General features: G+C 43.7%; 1 protein-coding gene across 4 annotated transcripts in view; it reads right to left on the reverse strand.

Annotated features, from left to right (window-relative positions):
* The window catches only part of LOC110537037 (BCL2/adenovirus E1B 19 kDa protein-interacting protein 3), a 40906-nt gene that overhangs the window by 2594 nt on the left and 18902 nt on the right, over positions 1 to 19410 (reverse strand). For 3 of the 4 annotated variants that reach the window (XR_005034886.1, XR_005034885.1, XM_036937006.1), the window contains exons 3-5: positions 1593 to 1686; positions 1354 to 1433; positions 677 to 826 (exon numbers count right to left, since the gene is read on the reverse strand). Coding sequence is in view for 2 of the 4 variants with exons in the window: in XM_036937006.1 (XP_036792901.1) it covers positions 677 to 826; positions 1354 to 1433; positions 1593 to 1686 (324 nt within the window). In the remaining 2 variants the exon portion in view is untranslated. The remainder of the gene's footprint in view (positions 1 to 676; positions 827 to 1353; positions 1434 to 1592; positions 1687 to 19410) is intronic. The other variant, XM_036937007.1, reaches the window with a different exon arrangement.

Here is a 19410-nt window from a genome sequence, read left to right on the forward strand (position 1 = left end):
GCCAGTTGAGGACTTGTGACACTCTAATGTACTTGTCCTCTTGCTCAGTTGTGCACCGGGGACTCCCACTACTCTTTCTATTCTGGTTAGGGCCAGTTTGCGCTGTTCTGTGAAGGGAGTAGTACAGAGCGTTGTACGAGATCTTCAGTTTCTTGGTAATTTCTCGCATGGAATAGTCTTTATTTCTCAGAACATGATTAGACTGATGAGTTTCAGAAGAAAGTTCTTTGTTTCTGGCCATTTTGAGCCTGTAATCGAACCCACAAATGCTGATGCTCCAGATACTCAACTAGTCTAATAAAGAAGGCCATATTTATTGCTTTTTTAATTAGAACAACAGTTTTCAGCTGTGCTAACATAATTGCAAAAGGGTTTTCTAATGATCAATTAGCCTTTTAAAATGATCAACTTGGATTAGCTAACACAACATGCCATTGGAACACAGGAGTGACGATTGCTGATAATGGAACTCTGTACGCCTATGTAGATATTCCATTTAAAAAAATCAGCCGTTTCCAGCTACAATAGTCATTTACAACATTAACATTGTTTTCACTGAATTTCTGATCAATTTGACGTTATTTTAATGAACCAAAGATGTGGTTTTCTTTCAAAAACAAAGACATTTCTAAGTGACCCCAAACTTTGAACGGGCATATGTGTGTGTGTGTCTTACCCCACTCCCAGTGTGAGAAGGTGTGAGACCAGCAGTGAGGGGATGAGGATCATGAGGACGTCGGAGGAGAACAGGCCTCTCTTCATCACCTCACTCTTCCTTACACTCAGGGAGCCTGACTGCTGCTTCGGGTGCTGGAACACAAACTCCCTGGGGCAGCGAGAGAGATGGGGGGAAGGGAAACAAGGGAGATGAAGATAGAAAGAGATTTAGAGAGATCAGGAGAAATGGGAACATAGATAGATGGAAAGAAAGGAGGAAGAGAAGGAGAGAGGGGGAAGACATTAATTAAACATTTTGTTTTGTCTTGTTTTTCAAGATAAAAGGAGATTTCTCAGGAGAAATTCTGTAGTCTCATACCATGAAGAGAAAGATACCTTCATGACTGTAAAATAATATCATATGTCATGTTCAGATGTAATGGAGAGATATTATCTGTCAGGTTTCAATGCTATTGTACACAGTTTTATTCATTATGTATTAAAATAATAACTACATTCCCTCTAGCAAATCCACAGGCCCCCCATGAGTCAGTGGTTGTTCTTAGCAGCCAAGTACTGTGTGTATGTTAGTTAATGTGTTCACATTGCAACTACTCAAATAAGGTAAATGGAATTAAAATGAAGTACAGTGAAAATCAATTTGGAATCATTCCAATTATATGCGTAGGTTCTTACTTTGGTGGAACGTTCTCAGGCCGACTGGACCAGTCCCATACCCACTCAGAAATCAGCCCCCTCTCCCCTTCTTCTTCGGACTGAGACGGGAGAAGAGAGGGAAATATAAATGTAATTTAATAAGTACATTTGCCATCATGAAAACACTGACTTGTGTGGTGTTAAAGCTATCTAATAGCAAAGGCTTGCTACTGCTACAGTAAAATGTGTGATGTGAATGTTGTGTTGTTGTTTAGTACCTGTACCTGTATGGTAACACAGTCTGTACTGCTGCTGCCTTCACTGTGGGGAGGGGAAGCAACAGTCTGTGGAGGAGTCACCACCTGTGGAGGACTGAACACAGAGAGCAAGTCAACATGACTTCTCAATAACAACACACACACACACACACACACACACACACACACACACACACACACACACACACACACACACACACACACACACACACACACACACATACACACGCACAGAGTGGGAGAGAAAAGAGAGAGACAGAGAAAGAAAGAGGGAGAGAGTGCAAGAGGGGCATAAAGCTTCTCGTACTTCTGTTGGTGTAGGCTACTAACCTGTCATTACTCCTCTCTCAGCTACTAACCTGTCATTACTCCTCTCAGCTACTAACCTGTCATTACTTCTCTCTCAGCTACTAACCTGTTATTGTTCCTCTCTCAGCTACTAACCTGTCATTATTCCTCTCTCAGCTACTAACCTGTCATTACTCCTCTCAGCTACTAACCTGTCATTACTCCTTTATCAGCTAATAACCTGTCATCACTCCTCTCAGCTACTAACCTGTCATTACTTCTCTCTCAGCTACTAACCTGTCATTACTCCTCTCTCAGCTACTATCCTGTCATTACTCCTCTCTCAGCTACTAACCTGTCATTACTCCTCCAAGCTACTAACCTGTCATTACTCTTCTCAGCTACTAACCTGTCATTACTCCTCTCTCAGCTACTAACCTGTCATTACTCCTCTCTCAGCTACTAACCTGTCATTACTCCTCTATCAGCTACTAACCTGTCATTACTCCTCTCTCAGCTACTAACCTGTCATTCCTCTCTTAGCTACTAACCTGTCATTACTCCTCTCTCAGCTACTAACCTGTCATCACTCCTCTCTCAGCTACTAACCTGTCATTACTCCTCTCTCAGCTAATAACCTGTTATTATTCCTCTCTCAGCTACTAACCTGTCATTACTCCTCTCTCAGCTACTAACCTGTCATTACTCTTCTCAGCTACTAACCTGTCATTACTCCTCTCTCAGCTACTAACCTGTCATTACTCCTCTCTCAGCTACTAACCTGTCATTACTCCTCTATCAGCTACTAACCTGTCATTACTCCTCTCTCAGCTACTAACCTGTCATTCCTCTCTTAGCTACTAACCTGTCATTACTCCTCTCTCAGCTACTAACCTGTCATCACTCCTCTCTCAGCTACTAACCTGTCATTACTCCTCTCTCAGCTACTAACCTGTCATGACTCCTCTCTCAGCTACTAACCTGTCATTACTCCTCTCTCAGCTACTAACCTGTCATTATTTCTCTCTCAGCTACTAACCTGTCATTAGTCCTCTCTCAGCTACTAACCTGTCATTACTCCTCTCTCAGTTACTAACCTGTCATTACTCCTCTCTCAGCTACTAACCTGTCATTATTTCTCTCTCAGCTACTAACCTGTCATTAGTCCTCTCTCAGCTACTAACCTGTCATTACTCCTCTCTCAGTTACTAACCTGTCATCACTCCTCTCTCAGCTACTAACCTGTAATTACTCCTCTCAGCTACTAACCTGTCACTACTCCTCTCAGCTACTAACCTGTCATTACTCTTCTAAGCTACTAACTTGTCATTACGCCTCTCTCAGCTACTAACCTGTCATTACTCCTCTCTCAGCTACTAACCTGTCATTACTCCTCTCTCAGCTACTAACCTGTCATTCCTCTCTCAGCTACTAACCTGTTATTATTCCTCTCTCAGCTACTAACCTGTCATTACTCCTCTCTCATCTACTAACTTGTCATCACTCCTCTCTCAGCTACTAACCTGTCATTACTCCTCTCTCAGCTACTAACCTGTTATTATTCCTCTCTCAGCTACTAACCTGTCATTACTCCTCTCTCAGCTACTAACCTGTCATTACTCTTCTCAGCTACTAACCTGTCATTATTCCTCTCTCAGCTACTAACCTGTCATTACTCCTCTCTCAGCTACTAACCTGTCATTACTCCTCTCTCAGCTACTAACCTGTTATTATTCCTCTCTCAGCTACTAACCTGTCATTATTCCTCTCTCAGCTACTAACCTGTCATTACTCCTCTCAGCTACTAACCTGTCTCTACTCCTCTCAGCTACTAACCTGTCATTACTCTTCTCAGCTACTAACCTGTCATTACTCCTCTCTCAGCTACTAACCTGTCATTACTCCTCTCTCAGCTACTAACCTGTCATTACTCCTCTCTCAGCTACTAACCATTCATGACTCCTCTCTCAGCTACTAACCTGTCATTCCTCTCTCAGCTACTAACCTGTCATTACTCCTCTCTCAGCTACTAACCTGTCATTACTCCTCTCTCAGCTACTAACCTGTCATTGCTCCTCTCTCAGCTACTAACCTGTTATTATTCCTCTCTCAGCTACTAACCTGTCATTACTCCTCTCTCAGCTACTAACCTGTCATCACTCCTCTCAGCTACTAACCGGTCATTACTCCTCTCTCAGCCTCTAACCTGTTATTACTCCTCTCTCAGCTACTAACCTGTCATTAGTCCTCTCTCAGCTACTAACCTGTCATTACTCCTCTCTCAGCTACTAACCTGTCATTACTCCTCTCTCAGCTACTAACCTGTCATTATTCCTCTCTCAGCTACTAACCTATCATTACTCTTCTCAGCTACTAACCTGTTATTATTCCTCTCTCAGCTACTAACCTGTCATTACTCCTCTCTCAGCTACTAACCTGTCATCACTCCTCTCAGCTACTAACCTGTCATTACTCCTCTCAGCTACTAACCTGTCATCACTCCTCTCAGCTACTAACCTGTCATTACTCCTCTCTCAGCTACTAACCTGTCATTACTCCTCTCTCAGCTACTAACCTGTCATTACTCCTCTCTCAGCTACTAACCATTCATGACTCCTCTCTCAGCTACTAACCTGTCATTCCTCTCTCAGCTACTAACCTGTCATTACTCCTCTCTCAGCTACTAACCATTCATGACTCCTCTCTCAGCTACTAACCTGTCATTCCTCTCTCAGCTACTAACCTGTCATTACTCCTCTCTCAGCTACTAACCTGTCATTACTCCTCTCTCAGCTACTAACCTGTCATTGCTCCTCTCTCAGCTACTAACCTGTTATTATTCCTCTCTCAGCTACTAACCTGTCATTACTCCTCTCTCAGCTACTAACCTGTCATCACTCCTCTCAGCTACTAACCGGTCATTACTCCTCTCTCAGCTACTAACCTGTTATTATTCCTCTCTCAGCTACTAACCTGTCATTATTCCTCTCTCAGCTACTAACCTGTCATTACTCCTCTCAGCTACTAACCTGTCTCTACTCCTCTCAGCTACTAACCTGTCATTACTCTTCTCAGCTACTAACCTGTCATTACTCCTCTCTCAGCTACTAACCTGTCATTAACCCTCTCTCAGCTACTAACCTGTCATTACTCCTCTCTCAGCTACTAACCATTCATGACTCCTCTCTCAGCTACTAACCTGTCATTCCTCTCTCAGCTGCTAACCTGTCATTACTCCTCTCTCAGCTACTAACCTGTCATTACTCCTCTCTCAGCTACTAACCTGTCATTGCTCCTCTCTCAGCTACTAACCTGTTATTATTCCTCTCTCAGCTACTAACCTGTCATTACTCCTCTCTCAGCTACTAACCTGTCATCACTCCTCTCAGCTACTAACCGGTCATTACTCCTCTCTCAGCTACTAACCTGTTATTACTCCTCTCTCAGCTACTAACCTGTCATTAGTCCTCTCTCAGCTACTAACCTGTCATTACTCCTCTCTCAGCTACTAACCTGTCATTACATCTCTCTCAGCTACTAACCTGTCATGACTCCTCTCTCAGCTACTAACCTATCATTACTCTTCTCAGCTACTAACCTGTTATTATTCCTCTCTCAGCTACTAACCTGTCATTACTCCTCTCTCAGCTACTAACCTGTCATCACTCCTCTCAGCAACTAACCGGTCATTACTCCTCTCTCAGCTACTAACCTGTCATTACTCTTCTCAGCTACTAACCTGTCATTACTCCTCCCATCTACTAACCTGTCATTACTCCTCTCTCAGCTACTAACCTGTGATTACTCCTCTAAACTACTAACCTGTCATCACTCCTCTCAGCTACTAACCTATCATTTATCATCTCAGCTACTAACCTGTTATTATTCCTCTTTCAGCTACTAACCTGTCATTACTCCTCTCTCAGCTACTAACCTGTCACCACTCCTCTCAGCTACTCCTCTCAGCTACTAACCTGTCATTACTCCTCTCTCAGCTACTAACCTGTCATTACTCCTCTCTCAGCTACTAACCTGCCATTACTCCTCTCTCAGCTACTAACCTGTCATTACTCCTCTCAGCTACTAACCTGTCATCACTCCTCTCAGCTACTAACCTATCATTAATCATCTCAGCTACTAACCTGTCATTACTCCTCTCTCAGCTACTAACCTGTCACCACTCCTCTCAGCTACTCCTCTCAGCTACTAACCTGTCATTACTCCTCTCTCAGCTACTAACCTGTCATTACTCCTCTCTCAGCTACTAACCTGTCATTACTCCTCTCTCAGCTACTAACCTGCCATTACTCCTCTCAGCTACTAAATTGTCATTACTCTTCTCAGCTACTAACCTGCCATTACTCCTCTCAGCTACTAAATTGTCATTACTCTTCTCAGCTACTAACCTGTCATTACTCCTCTCTCAGCTACTAACCTGTCATTACTTCTCTCTCAGCTACTAACCTGTCATTACTCCTCTCTCAGCTACTAACCTGTCATTACTCATCTCAGCTACTAATATGTCATTACTCTTCTCTCAGCTACTAACCTGTCATTACTCCTCTCAGCTACTAACCTGTCATGAGTCTTCTCAGCTACTAACCTGTCATTACTTCTCTCTCAGCTACTAACCTGTCATTACTCGTCTCTCAGCTACTAACCTGTCATTACTCCTCTCTCAGCTACTAACCTGTCATTACTCCTCTCTCAGCTACTAACCTGTCATTACTCCTCTCTCAGCTACTAACCATTCATGACTCCTCTCTCAGCTACTAACCTGTCATTCCTCTCTCAGCTACTAACCTGTCATTACTCCTCTCTCAGCTACTAACCTGTCATTACTCCTCTCTCAGCTACTAACCTGTCATTGCTCCTCTCTCAGCTACTAACCTGTTATTATTCCTCTCTCAGCTACTAACCTGTCATTACTCCTCTCTCAGCTACTAACCTGTCATCACTCCTCTCAGCTACTAACCGGTCATTACTCCTCTCTCAGCTACTAACCTGTTATTATTCCTCTCTCAGCTACTAACCTGTCATTATTCCTCTCTCAGCTACTAACCTGTCATTACTCCTCTCAGCTACTAACCTGTCTCTACTCCTCTCAGCTACTAACCTGTCATTACTCTTCTCAGCTACTAACCTGTCATTACTCCTCTCTCAGCTACTAACCTGTCATTAATCCTCTCTCAGCTACTAACCTGTCATTACTCCTCTCTCAGCTACTAACCATTCATGACTCCTCTCTCAGCTACTAACCTGTCATTCCTCTCTCAGCTGCTAACCTGTCATTACTCCTCTCTCAGCTACTAACCTGTCATTACTCCTCTCTCAGCTACTAACCTGTCATTGCTCCTCTCTCAGCTACTAACCTGTTATTATTCCTCTCTCAGCTACTAACCTGTCATTACTCCTCTCTCAGCTACTAACCTGTCATCACTCCTCTCAGCTACTAACCGGTCATTACTCCTCTCTCAGCTACTAACCTGTTATTACTCCTCTCTCAGCTACTAACCTGTCATTAGTCCTCTCTCAGCTACTAACCTGTCATTACTCCTCTCTCAGCTACTAACCTGTCATTACATCTCTCTCAGCTACTAACCTGTCATGACTCCTCTCTCAGCTACTAACCTATCATTACTCTTCTCAGCTACTAACCTGTTATTATTCCTCTCTCAGCTACTAACCTGTCATTACTCCTCTCTCAGCTACTAACCTGTCATCACTCCTCTCAGCTACTAACCTGTCATCACTCCTCTCAGCTACTAACCTGTCATTACTCCTCTCAGCTACTAACCTGTCATCACTCCTCTCAGCTACTAACCTGTCATCACTCCTCTCAGCTACTAACCTGTCATTACTTCTCTTTCAGCTACTAACCTGTCATTACTCCTCTCTCAGCTACTAACCTGTCATCACTCCTCTCAGCTACTAACCTATCATTACTCTTCTCAGCTACTAACCTGTTATTATTCCTCTCTCAGCTACTAACCTGTCATTACTCCTCTCTCAGCTACTAACCTGTCATCACTCCTCTCAGCTACTAACCTATCATTACTCCTCTCAGCTACTAACCTGTCATCACTCCTCTCAGCTACTAACCTGTCATTACTCCTCTCAGCTACTAACCTGTCATCACTCCTCTCAGCTACTAACCTGTCATCACTCCTCTCAGCTACTAACCTGTCATTACTCCTCTCAGCTACTAACCTGTCATCACTCCTCTCAGCTACTAACCTATCATTACTCCTCTCAGCTACTAACCTGTCATCACTCCTCTCAGCTACTAACCTATCATTACTCCTCTCAGCTACTAACCTGTCATCACTCCTCTCAGCTACTAACCTGTCATTACTCCTCTCAGCTACTAACCTGTCATCACTCCTCTCAGCTACTAACCTGTCATCACTCCTCTCAGCTACTAACCTGTCATTACTCCTCTCAGCTACTAACCTGTCATTACTCCTCTCTCAGCTACTAACCTGTCATCACTCCTCTCAGCTACTAACCTATCATTACTCCTCTCAGCTACTAACCTGTCATCACTCCTCTCAGCTACTAACCTGTCATTACTCCTCTCAGCTACTAACCTGTCATCACTCCTCTCAGCTACTAACCTGTCATCACTCCTCTCAGCTACTAACCTGTCATTACTCCTCTCAGCTACTAACCTGTCATCACTCCTCTCAGCTACTAACCTGTCATCACTCCTCTCAGCTACTAACCTGTCATCACTCCTCTCAGCTACTAACCTGTCATTACTCCTCTCAGCTACTAACCTGTCATCACTCCTCTCAGCTACTAACCTGTCATCACTCCTCTCAGCTACTAACCTGTCATTACTCCTCTCAGCTACTAACCTGTCATCACTCCTCTCAGCTACTAACCTGTCATCACTCCTCTCAGCTACTAACCTGTCATTACTCCTCTCAGCTACTAACCTGTCATTACTCCTCTCTCAGCTACTAACCTGTCATCACTCCTCTCAGCTACTAACCTATCATTACTCCTCTCAGCTACTAACCTGTCATCACTCCTCTCAGCTACTAACCTGTCATTACTCCTCTCAGCTACTAACCTGTCATCACTCCTCTCAGCTACTAACCTGTCATTACTCCTCTCAGCTACTAACCTGTCATCACTCCTCTCAGCTACTAACCTGTCATCACTCCTCTCAGCTACTAACCTGTCATCACTCCTCTCAGCTACTAACCTGTCATTACTCCTTTCAGCTACTAACCTGTCATTACTTCTCTTTCAGCTACTAACCTGTCATTACTCCTCTCTCAGCTACTAACCTGTCATTACTTCTCTCTCAGCTACTAACCTGTCATTACTCCTCTCTCAGCTACTAACGTGTCATTACTCCTCTCTCAGCTACTAACGTGTCATTACTCCTCTCTCAGCTACTAACCTGTCATTACTCCTCTCTCAGCTACTAACCTGTCATTACTCCTCTCTCAGCTACTAACCTGTCATTACTCCTCTCTCAGCTACTAACCTGTCATTACTCCTCTCTCAGCTACTAACCTGTCATTACTCCTCTCTCAGCTACTAACCTGTCATTACTCCTCTCTCAGCTACTAACCTGTCATTACTCCTCTCTCAGCTACTAACGTGTCATTACTCCTCTCTCAGCTACTAACCTGTCATTACTCCTCTCTCAGCTACTAACCTGTCATTACTCCTCTCTCAGCTACTAACGTGTCATTACTCCTCTCTCAGCTACTAACCTGTCATTACTTCTCTTTCAGCTACTAACCTGTCATTACTCCTCTCTCAGCTACTAACCTGTCATTACTCCTCTCTCAGCTACTAACCTGTCATTACTCCTCTCTCAGCTACTAACCTGTCATTACTCCTCTCTCAGCTACTAACCTGTCATTACTCCTCTCTCAGCTACTAACCTGTCATTACTCCTCTCTCAGCTACTAACCTGTCATTACTCCTCTCTCAGCTACTAACCTGTCATTACTTCTCTTTCAGCTACTAACCTGTCATCACTCCTCTCAGCTAATAACCTGTCATTACTCCTCTCTCAGCTACTAACCTGTCATTACTCCTCTCAGCTACTAACCTGTCATCACTCCTCTCAGCTACTAACCTGTCATCACTCCTCTCAGCTACTAACCTGTCATCACTCCTCTCAGCTACTAACCTGTCATTACTCCTCTCAGCTACTAACCTGTCATCACTCCTTTCAGCTACTAACCTGTCATTACTCCTCTCAGCTACTAACCTGTCATCACTCCTTTCAGCTACTAACCTGTCATTACTCCTCTCAGCTACTAACCTGTCATTACTCCTCTCTCAGCTACTAACCTGTCATTACTCCTCTCTCAGCTACTAACCTGTCATTACTCCTCTCTCAGCTACTAACCTGTCATTACTCCTCTCTCAGCTACTAACCTGTCATTACTTCTCTTTCAGCTACTAACCTGTCATTACTCCTCTCTCAGCTACTAACCTGTCATTACTCCTCTCTCAGCTACTAACCTGTCATTACTTCTCTCTCAGCTACTAACCTGTCATTACTCCTCTCTCAGCTACTAACGTGTCATTACTCCTCTCTCAGCTACTAACGTGTCATTACTCCTCTCTCAGCTACTAACCTGTCATTACTCCTCTCTCAGCTACTAACCAGTCATTACTCCTCTCTCAGCTACTAACCTGTCATTACTCCTCTCTCAGCTACTAACCTGTCATTACTCCTCTCTCAGCTACTAACCTGTCATTACTCCTCTCTCAGCTACTAACGTGTCATTACTCCTCTCTCAGCTACTAACCTGTCATTACTCCTCTCTCAGCTACTAACCGGTCATTACTCCTCTCTCAGCTACTAACCTGTCATTACTCCTCTCTCAGCTACTAACCTGTCATTACTCCTCTCTCAGCTACTAACCTGTCATTACTCCTCTCTCAGCTACTAACCGGTCATTACTCCTCTCTCAGCTACTAACCTGTCATTACTCCTCTCTCAGCTACTAACCTGTCATTACTCCTCTCAGCTACTAACCTGTCATCACTCCTCTCAGCTACTAACCTGTCATCACTCCTCTCAGCTACTAACCTGTCATCACTCCTCTCAGCTACTAACCTGTCATTACTCCTCTCAGCTACTAACCTGTCATCACTCCTTTCAGCTACTAACCTGTCATTACTCCTCTCAGCTACTAACCTGTCATCACTCCTTTCAGCTACTAACCTGTCATTACTCCTCTCAGCTACTAACCTGTCATTACTCCTCTCTCAGCTACTAACCTGTCATTACTCCTCTCTCAGCTACTAACCTGTCATTACTTCTCTTTCAGCTACTAACCTGTCATTACTCCTCTCTCAGCTACTAACCTGTCATTACTCCTCTCTCAGCTACTAACGTGTCATCACTCCTTTCAGCTACTAACCTGTCATTACTCCTCTCTCAGCTACTAACCTGTCATCACTCCTCTCAGCTACTAACCTGTCACTACTCCTCTCAGCTACTAACCTGTCATCACTCCTTTCAGCTACTAACCATTCATGACTCCTCTCTCAGCTACTAACGTGTCATTACTCCTCTCTCAGCTACTAACGTGTCATTACTCCTCTCTCAGCTACTAACGTGTCATTACTCCTCTCTCAGCTACTAACCTGTCATTACTCCTCTCTCAGCTACTAACCTGTCATTACTTCTCTTTCAGCTACTAACCTGTCATTACTCCTCTCTCAGCTACTAATGTGTCATTACTCCTCTCTCAGCTACTAACGTGTCATTACTCCTCTCTCAGCTACTAACCTGTCATTACTCCTCTCTCAGCTACTAACCTGTCATTACTCCTCTCTCAGCTACTAACCTGTCATTACTTCTCTCTCAGCTACTAACCTGTCATTACTCCTCTCTCAGCTACTAACCTGTCATTACTCCTCTCTCAGCTACTAACCTGTCATTACTCCTCTCTCAGCTACTAACCTGTCATTACTCCTCTCTCAGCTACTAACCTGTCATTACTTCTCTCTCAGCTACTAACCTGTCATTACTCCTCTCTCAGCTACTAACCTGTTATTATTCCTCTCTCAGCTACTAACCTGTCATTACTCCTCTCTCAGCTACTAACCTGTCATTACTCCTCTCTCAGCTACTAACCTGTCATTACTTCTCTCTCAGCTACTAACCTGTCATTACTCCTCTCTCAGCTACTAACCTGTCATTACTTCTCTCTCAGCTACTAACCTGTCATTGCTCCTCTCTCAGCTACTAACCTGTCATTATTCCTCTCTCAGCTACTATCCTGTCATTACTCCTCTCTCAGCTACTAACCTGTTATTATTCCTCTCTCAGCTACTATCCTGTCATTACTCCTCTCTCAGCTACTAACCTGTCATTACTCCTCTCTCAGCTACTAACCTGTCATTACTCCTCTCTCAGCTACTAACCTGTTATTATTCCTCTCTCAGCTACTAACCTGTCATCACTCCTCTCAGCAACTAACCGGTCATTACTCCTCTCTCAGCTACTAACCTGTCATTACTCTTCTCAGCTACTAACCTGTCATTACTCCTCCCATCTACTAACCTGTCATTACTCCTCTCTCAGCTACTAACCTGTGATTACTCCTCTAAACTACTAACCTGTCATCACTCCTCTCAGCTACTAACCTATCATTAATCATCTCAGCTACTAACCTGTTATTATTCCTCTTTCAGCTACTAACCTGTCATTACTCCTCTCTCAGCTACTAACCTGTCACCACTCCTCTCAGCTACTCCTCTCAGCTACTAACCTGTCATTACTCCTCTCTCAGCTACTAACCTGTCATTACTCCTCTCTCAGCTACTAACCTGCCATTACTCCTCTCAGCTACTAAATTGTCATTACTCTTCTCAGCTACTAACCTGTCATTACTCATCTCAGCTACTAATATGTCATTACTCTTCTCTCAGCTACTAACCTGTCATTACTCCTCTCAGCTACTAACCTGTCATGAGTCTTCTCAGCTACTAACCTGTCATTACTTCTCTCTCAGCTACTAACCTGTCATTACTCGTCTCTCAGCTACTAACCTGTCATTACTCCTCTCTCAGCTACTAACCTGTCATTACTCCTCTCTCAGCTACTAACCTGTCATTACTCCTCTCTCAGCTACTAACCATTCATGACTCCTCTCTCAGCTACTAACCTGTCATTCCTCTCTCAGCTACTAACCTGTCATTACTCCTCTCAGCTACTAACTGGTCATTACTCCTCTCTCAGCTACTAACCTGTTATTACTCCTCTCTCAGCTACTAACCTGTCATTAGTCCTCTCTCAGCTACTAACCTGTCATTACTCCTCTCTCAGCTACTAACCTGTCATTACTCCTCTCTCAGCTACTAACCTGTCATTATTCCACTCTCAGCTACTAACCTGTCATGACTACTCTCTCAACTACTAACCTATCATTACTCTTCTCAGCTACTAACCTGTTATTATTCCTCTCTCAGCTACTAACCTGTCATTACTCCTCTCTCAGCTACTAACCTGTCATCACTCCTCTCAGCTACTAACCTGTCATTACTCCTCTCAGCTACTAACCTGTCATCACTCCTCTCAGCTACTAACCTGTCATTACTCCTCTCCGCTACTAACCTGTCATCACTCCTCTCAGCTACTAACCTGTCATTACTTCTCTCTCAGCTACTAACCTGTCATTACTCCTCTCTCAGCTACTATCCTGTCATTACTCCTCTCTCAGCTACTAACCTGTCATTACTCCTCTCTCAGCTACTAACCTGTTATTATTCCTCTCTCAGCTACTAACCTGTCATCACTCCTCTCAGCAACTAACCGGTCATTACTCCTCTCTCAGCTACTAACGTGTCATTACTCCTCTCTCAGCTACTAACCTGTCATTACTCCTCTCTCAGCTACTAACCTGTCATTACTCCTCTCTCAGCTACTAACCTGTCATTACTTCTCTCTCAGCTACTAACCTGTCATTACTCCTCTCTCAGCTACTAACCTGTCATTACTCCTCTCTCAGCTACTAACCTGTCATTACTCCTCTCTCAGCTACTAACCTGTCATTACTCCTCTCTCAGCTACTAACCTGTCATTACTTCTCTCTCAGCTACTAACCTGTCATTACTCCTCTCTCAGCTACTAACCTGTTATTATTCCTCTCTCAGCTACTAACCTGTCATTACTCCTCTCTCAGCTACTAACCTGTCATTACTCCTCTCTCAGCTACTAACCTGTCATTACTTCTCTCTCAGCTACTAACCTGTCATTACTCCTCTCTCAGCTACTAACCTGTCATTACTTCTCTCTCAGCTACTAACCTGTCATTGCTCCTCTCTCAGCTACTAACCTGTCATTATTCCTCTCTCAGCTACTATCCTGTCATTACTCCTCTCTCAGCTACTAACCTGTTATTATTCCTCTCTCAGCTACTATCCTGTCATTACTCCTCTCTCAGCTACTAACCTGTCATTACTCCTCTCTCAGCTACTAACCTGTCATTACTCCTCTCTCAGCTACTAACCTGTTATTATTCCTCTCTCAGCTACTAACCTGTCATCACTCCTCTCAGCAACTAACCGGTCATTACTCCTCTCTCAGCTACTAACCTGTCATTACTCTTCTCAGCTACTAACCTGTCATTACTCCTCCCATCTACTAACCTGTCATTACTCCTCTCTCAGCTACTAACCTGTGATTACTCCTCTAAACTACTAACCTGTCATCACTCCTCTCAGCTACTAACCTATCATTAATCATCTCAGCTACTAACCTGTTATTATTCCTCTTTCAGCTACTAACCTGTCATTACTCCTCTCTCAGCTACTAACCTGTCACCACTCCTCTCAGCTACTCCTCTCAGCTACTAACCTGTCATTACTCCTCTCTCAGCTACTAACCTGTCATTACTCCTCTCTCAGCTACTAACCTGCCATTACTCCTCTCAGCTACTAAATTGTCATTACTCTTCTCAGCTACTAACCTGTCATTACTCATCTCAGCTACTAATATGTCATTACTCTTCTCTCAGCTACTAACCTGTCATTACTCCTCTCAGCTACTAACCTGTCATGAGTCTTCTCAGCTACTAACCTGTCATTACTTCTCTCTCAGCTACTAACCTGTCATTACTCATCTCTCAGCTACTAACCTGTCATTACTCCTCTCTCAGCTACTAACCTGTCATTACTCCTCTCTCAGCTACTAACCTGTCATTACTCCTCTCTCAGCTACTAACCATTCATGACTCCTCTCTCAGCTACTAACCTGTCATTCCTCTCTCAGCTACTAACCTGTCATTACTCCTCTCAGCTACTAACTGGTCATTACTCCTCTCTCAGCTACTAACCTGTTATTACTCCTCTCTCAGCTACTAACCTGTCATTAGTCCTCTCTCAGCTACTAACCTGTCATTACTCCTCTCTCAGCTACTAACCTGTCATTACTCCTCTCTCAGCTACTAACCTGTCATTATTCCACTCTCAGCTACTAACCTGTCATGACTACTCTCTCAACTACTAACCTATCATTACTCTTCTCAGCTACTAACCTGTTATTATTCCTCTCTCAGCTACTAACCTGTCATTACTCCTCTCTCAGCTACTAACCTGTCATCACTCCTCTCAGCTACTAACCTGTCATTACTCCTCTCAGCTACTAACCTGTCATCACTCCTCTCAGCTACTAACCTGTCATTACTCCTCTCCGCTACTAACCTGTCATCACTCCTCTCAGCTACTAACCTGTCATTACTTCTCTCTCAGCTACTAACCTGTCATTACTCCTCTCTCAGCTACTATCCTGTCATTACTCCTCTCTCAGCTACTAACCTGTCATTACTCCTCTCTCAGCTACTAACCTGTTATTATTCCTCTCTCAGCTACTAACCTGTCATCACTCCTCTCAGCAACTAACCGGTCATTACTCCTCTCTCAGCTACTAACCTGTCATTACTCTTCTCAGCTACTAACCTGTCATTACTCCTCCCATCTACTAACCTGTCATTACTCCTCTCTCAGCTACTAACCTGTGATTACTCCTCTAAACTACTAACCTGTCATCACTCCTCTCAGCTACTAACCTGTCATTATTCCTCTCAGCTACTAACCTGTTATTACTCCTCTCTCAGCTACTAACCTGTCATTACTCCTCTCAGCTACTAACCTGTTATTATTCCTCTTTCAGCTACTAACCTGTTATTACTCCTCTCTCAGCTACTAACCTGTCATTACTCCTCTCTCAGCTACTAACCTGTCACCACTCCTCTCAGCTACTCCTCTCAGCTACTAACCTGTCATTACTTCTCTCTCAGCTACTAACCTGTCATTACTCTTCTCAGCTACTAACCTGTCATTACTCCTCCCATCTACTAATCTGTCATTACTCCTCTCAGCTACTAACCTGTTATTATTCCTCTTTCAGCTACTAACCTGTTACTACTCCTCTCTCAGCTACTAACCTGTCATTACTCTTCTCAGCTACTAACCTGTCATTACTCCTCTCTCAGCTACTAACCTGTTATTATTCCTCTCTCAGCTACTAACCTGTCATTACTCCTCTCTCAGCTACTAACCTGTTATTATTCCTCTCTCAGCTACTAACCTGTCATTACTCCTCTCTCAGCTACTAACCTGTCACCACTCCTCTCAGCTACTCCTCTCAGCTACTAACCTGTCATTACTTCTCTCTCAGCTACTAACCTGTCATTACTCCTCTCTCAGCTACTAACCTGCCATTACTCCTCTCAGCTACTAAATTGTCATTACTCTTCTCAGCTACTAACCTGTCATTACTCATCTCAGCTACTAATATGTCATTACTCTTCTCTCAGCTACTAACCTGTCATTACTCCTCTCAGCTACTAACCTGTCATTAGTCTTCTCAGCTACTAACCTGTCATTACTCCTCTCTCAGCTACTAACCATTCATGACTCCTCTCTCAGCTACTAACTTGTCATTACTTCTCTCTCAGCTACTAACCTGTCATTACTCGTCTCTCAGCTACTAACCTGTCATTACTCCTCTCTCAGCTACTAACCTGTCATTACTCCTCTCTCAGCTACTAACCTGTCATTACTCCTCTCTCAGCTACTAACCATTCATGACTCCTCTCTCAGCTACTAACCTGTCATTCCTCTCTCAGCTACTAACCTGTTATTATTCCTCTCTCAGCTACTAACCTGTCATTACTCCTCTCTCAGCTACTAACCTGTCATCACTCCTCTCAGCTACTAACCGGTCATTACTCCTCTCTCAGCTACTAACCTGTTATTACTCCTCTCTCAGCTACTAACCTGTCATTAGTCCTCTCTCAGCTACTAACCTGTCATTACTCCTCTCTCAGCTACTAACCTGTCATTAGTCTTCTCAGCTACTAACCTGTCATTACTCCTCTCTCAGCTACTAACCATTCATGACTCCTCTCTCAGCTACTAACTTGTCATTACTTCTCTCTCAGCTACTAACCTGTCATTACTCGTCTCTCAGCTACTAACCTGTCATTACTCCTCTCTCAGCTACTAATATGTCATTACTCTTCTCTCAGCTACTAACCTGTCATTACTCCTCTCAGCTACTAACCTGTCATTAGTCTTCTCAGCTACTAACCTGTCATTACTCCTCTCTCAGCTACTAACCATTCATGACTCCTCTCTCAGCTACTAACTTGTCATTACTTCTCTCTCAGCTACTAACCTGTCATTACTCGTCTCTCAGCTACTAACCTGTCATTACTCCTCTCTCAGCTACTAACCTGTCATTACTCCTCTCTCAGCTACTAACCTGTCATTACTCCTCTCTCAGCTACTAACCATTCATGACTCCTCTCTCAGCTACTAACCTGTCATTCCTCTCTCAGCTACTAACCTGTCATTACTCCTCTCTCAGCTACTAACCTGTCATTACTCCTCTCTCAGCTACTAACCTGTTATTATTCCTCTCTCAGCTACTAACCTGTCATTACTCCTCTCTCAGCTACTAACCTGTCATCACTCCTCTCAGCTACTAACCGGTCATTACTCCTCTCTCAGCTACTAACCTGTTATTATTCCTCTCTCAGCTACTAACCTGTCATTAGTCCTCTCTCAGCTACTAACCTGTCATTACTCCTCTCTCAGCTACTAACCTGTCATTACTCCTCTCTCAGCTACTAACCTGTCATTATTCCTCTCTCAGCTACTAACCTGTCATGACTACTCTCTCAACTACTAACCTATCATTACTCTTCTCAGCTACTAACCTGTTATTATTCCTCTCTCAGCTACTAACCTGTCATTACTCCTCTCTCAGCTACTAACCTGTCATCACTCCTCTCAGCTACTAACCTGTCATTACTCCTCTCAGCTACTAACCTGTCATCACTCCTCTCAGCTACTAACCTGTCATTACTCCTCTCAGCTACTAACCTGTCATCACTCCTCTCAGCTACTAACCTGTCATTACTTCTCTCTCAGCTACTAACCTGTCATTACTCCTCTCTCAGCTACTATCCTGTCATTACTCCTCTCTCAGCTACTAACCTGTCATTACTCCTCTCTCAGCTACTAACCTGTTATTATTCCTCTCTCAGCTACTAACCTGTCATCACTCCTCTCAGCAACTAACCGGTCATTACTCCTCTCTCAGCTACTAACCTGTCATTACTCTTCTCAGCTACTAACCTGTCATTACTCCTCCCATCTACTAACCTGTCATTACTCCTCTCTCAGCTACTAACCTGTCATCACTCCTCTCAGCTACTCCTCTCCTCAACTAACCGGTCATTACTCCTCTCTCAGCTACTAACCTGTCATTACTCTTCTCAGCTACTAACCTGTCATTACTCCTCCCATCTACTAACCTGTCATTACTCCTCTCTCAGCTACTAACCTTTTATTACTCCTCTAAACTACTAACCTGTCATCACTCCTCTCAGCTACTAACCTGTCATTATTCCTCTCTCAGCTACTAACCTGTCATTACTCCTCTCTCAGCTACTAACATGTCACCACTCCTCTCAGCTACTCCTCTCAGCTACTAACCTGTCATTACTCCTCTCTCAGCTACTAACCTGTCATTACTCCTCTCTCAGCTACTAACCTGTCATTACTCCTCTCTCAGCTACTAACCTGCCATTACTCCTCTCAGCTACTAAATTGTCATTACTCTTCTCAGCTACTAACCTGTCATTACTCATCTCAGCTACTAATATGTCATTACTCTTCTCTCAGCTACTAACCTGTCATTACTCCTCTCAGCTACTAACCTGTCATTAGTCTTCTCAGCTGCTAACCTGTCATTACTCCTCTCTCAGCTACTAACTTGTCATTACTTCTCTCTCAGCTACTAACCTGTCATTACTCCTCTCAGCTACTAACCTGTCATTAGTCTTCTCAGCTACTAACCTGTCATTACTCCTCTCTCAGCTACTAACTTGTCATTACTTCTCTCTCAGCTACTAACCTGTCATTACTCCTTTCAGATACTAACCTCTTATTATTCCTCTCTCAGCTACTAACCTGTCATTACTCCTCTCTCAGCTACTAACCTGTCATTACTCCTCTCAGCTACTAACCT

The sequence above is a fragment of the Oncorhynchus mykiss genome, chromosome 12, assembly GCF_013265735.2.
Source record: "Oncorhynchus mykiss isolate Arlee chromosome 12, USDA_OmykA_1.1, whole genome shotgun sequence".
In the NCBI taxonomy this organism is placed as follows: Eukaryota; Metazoa; Chordata; class Actinopteri; order Salmoniformes; family Salmonidae; genus Oncorhynchus; species Oncorhynchus mykiss.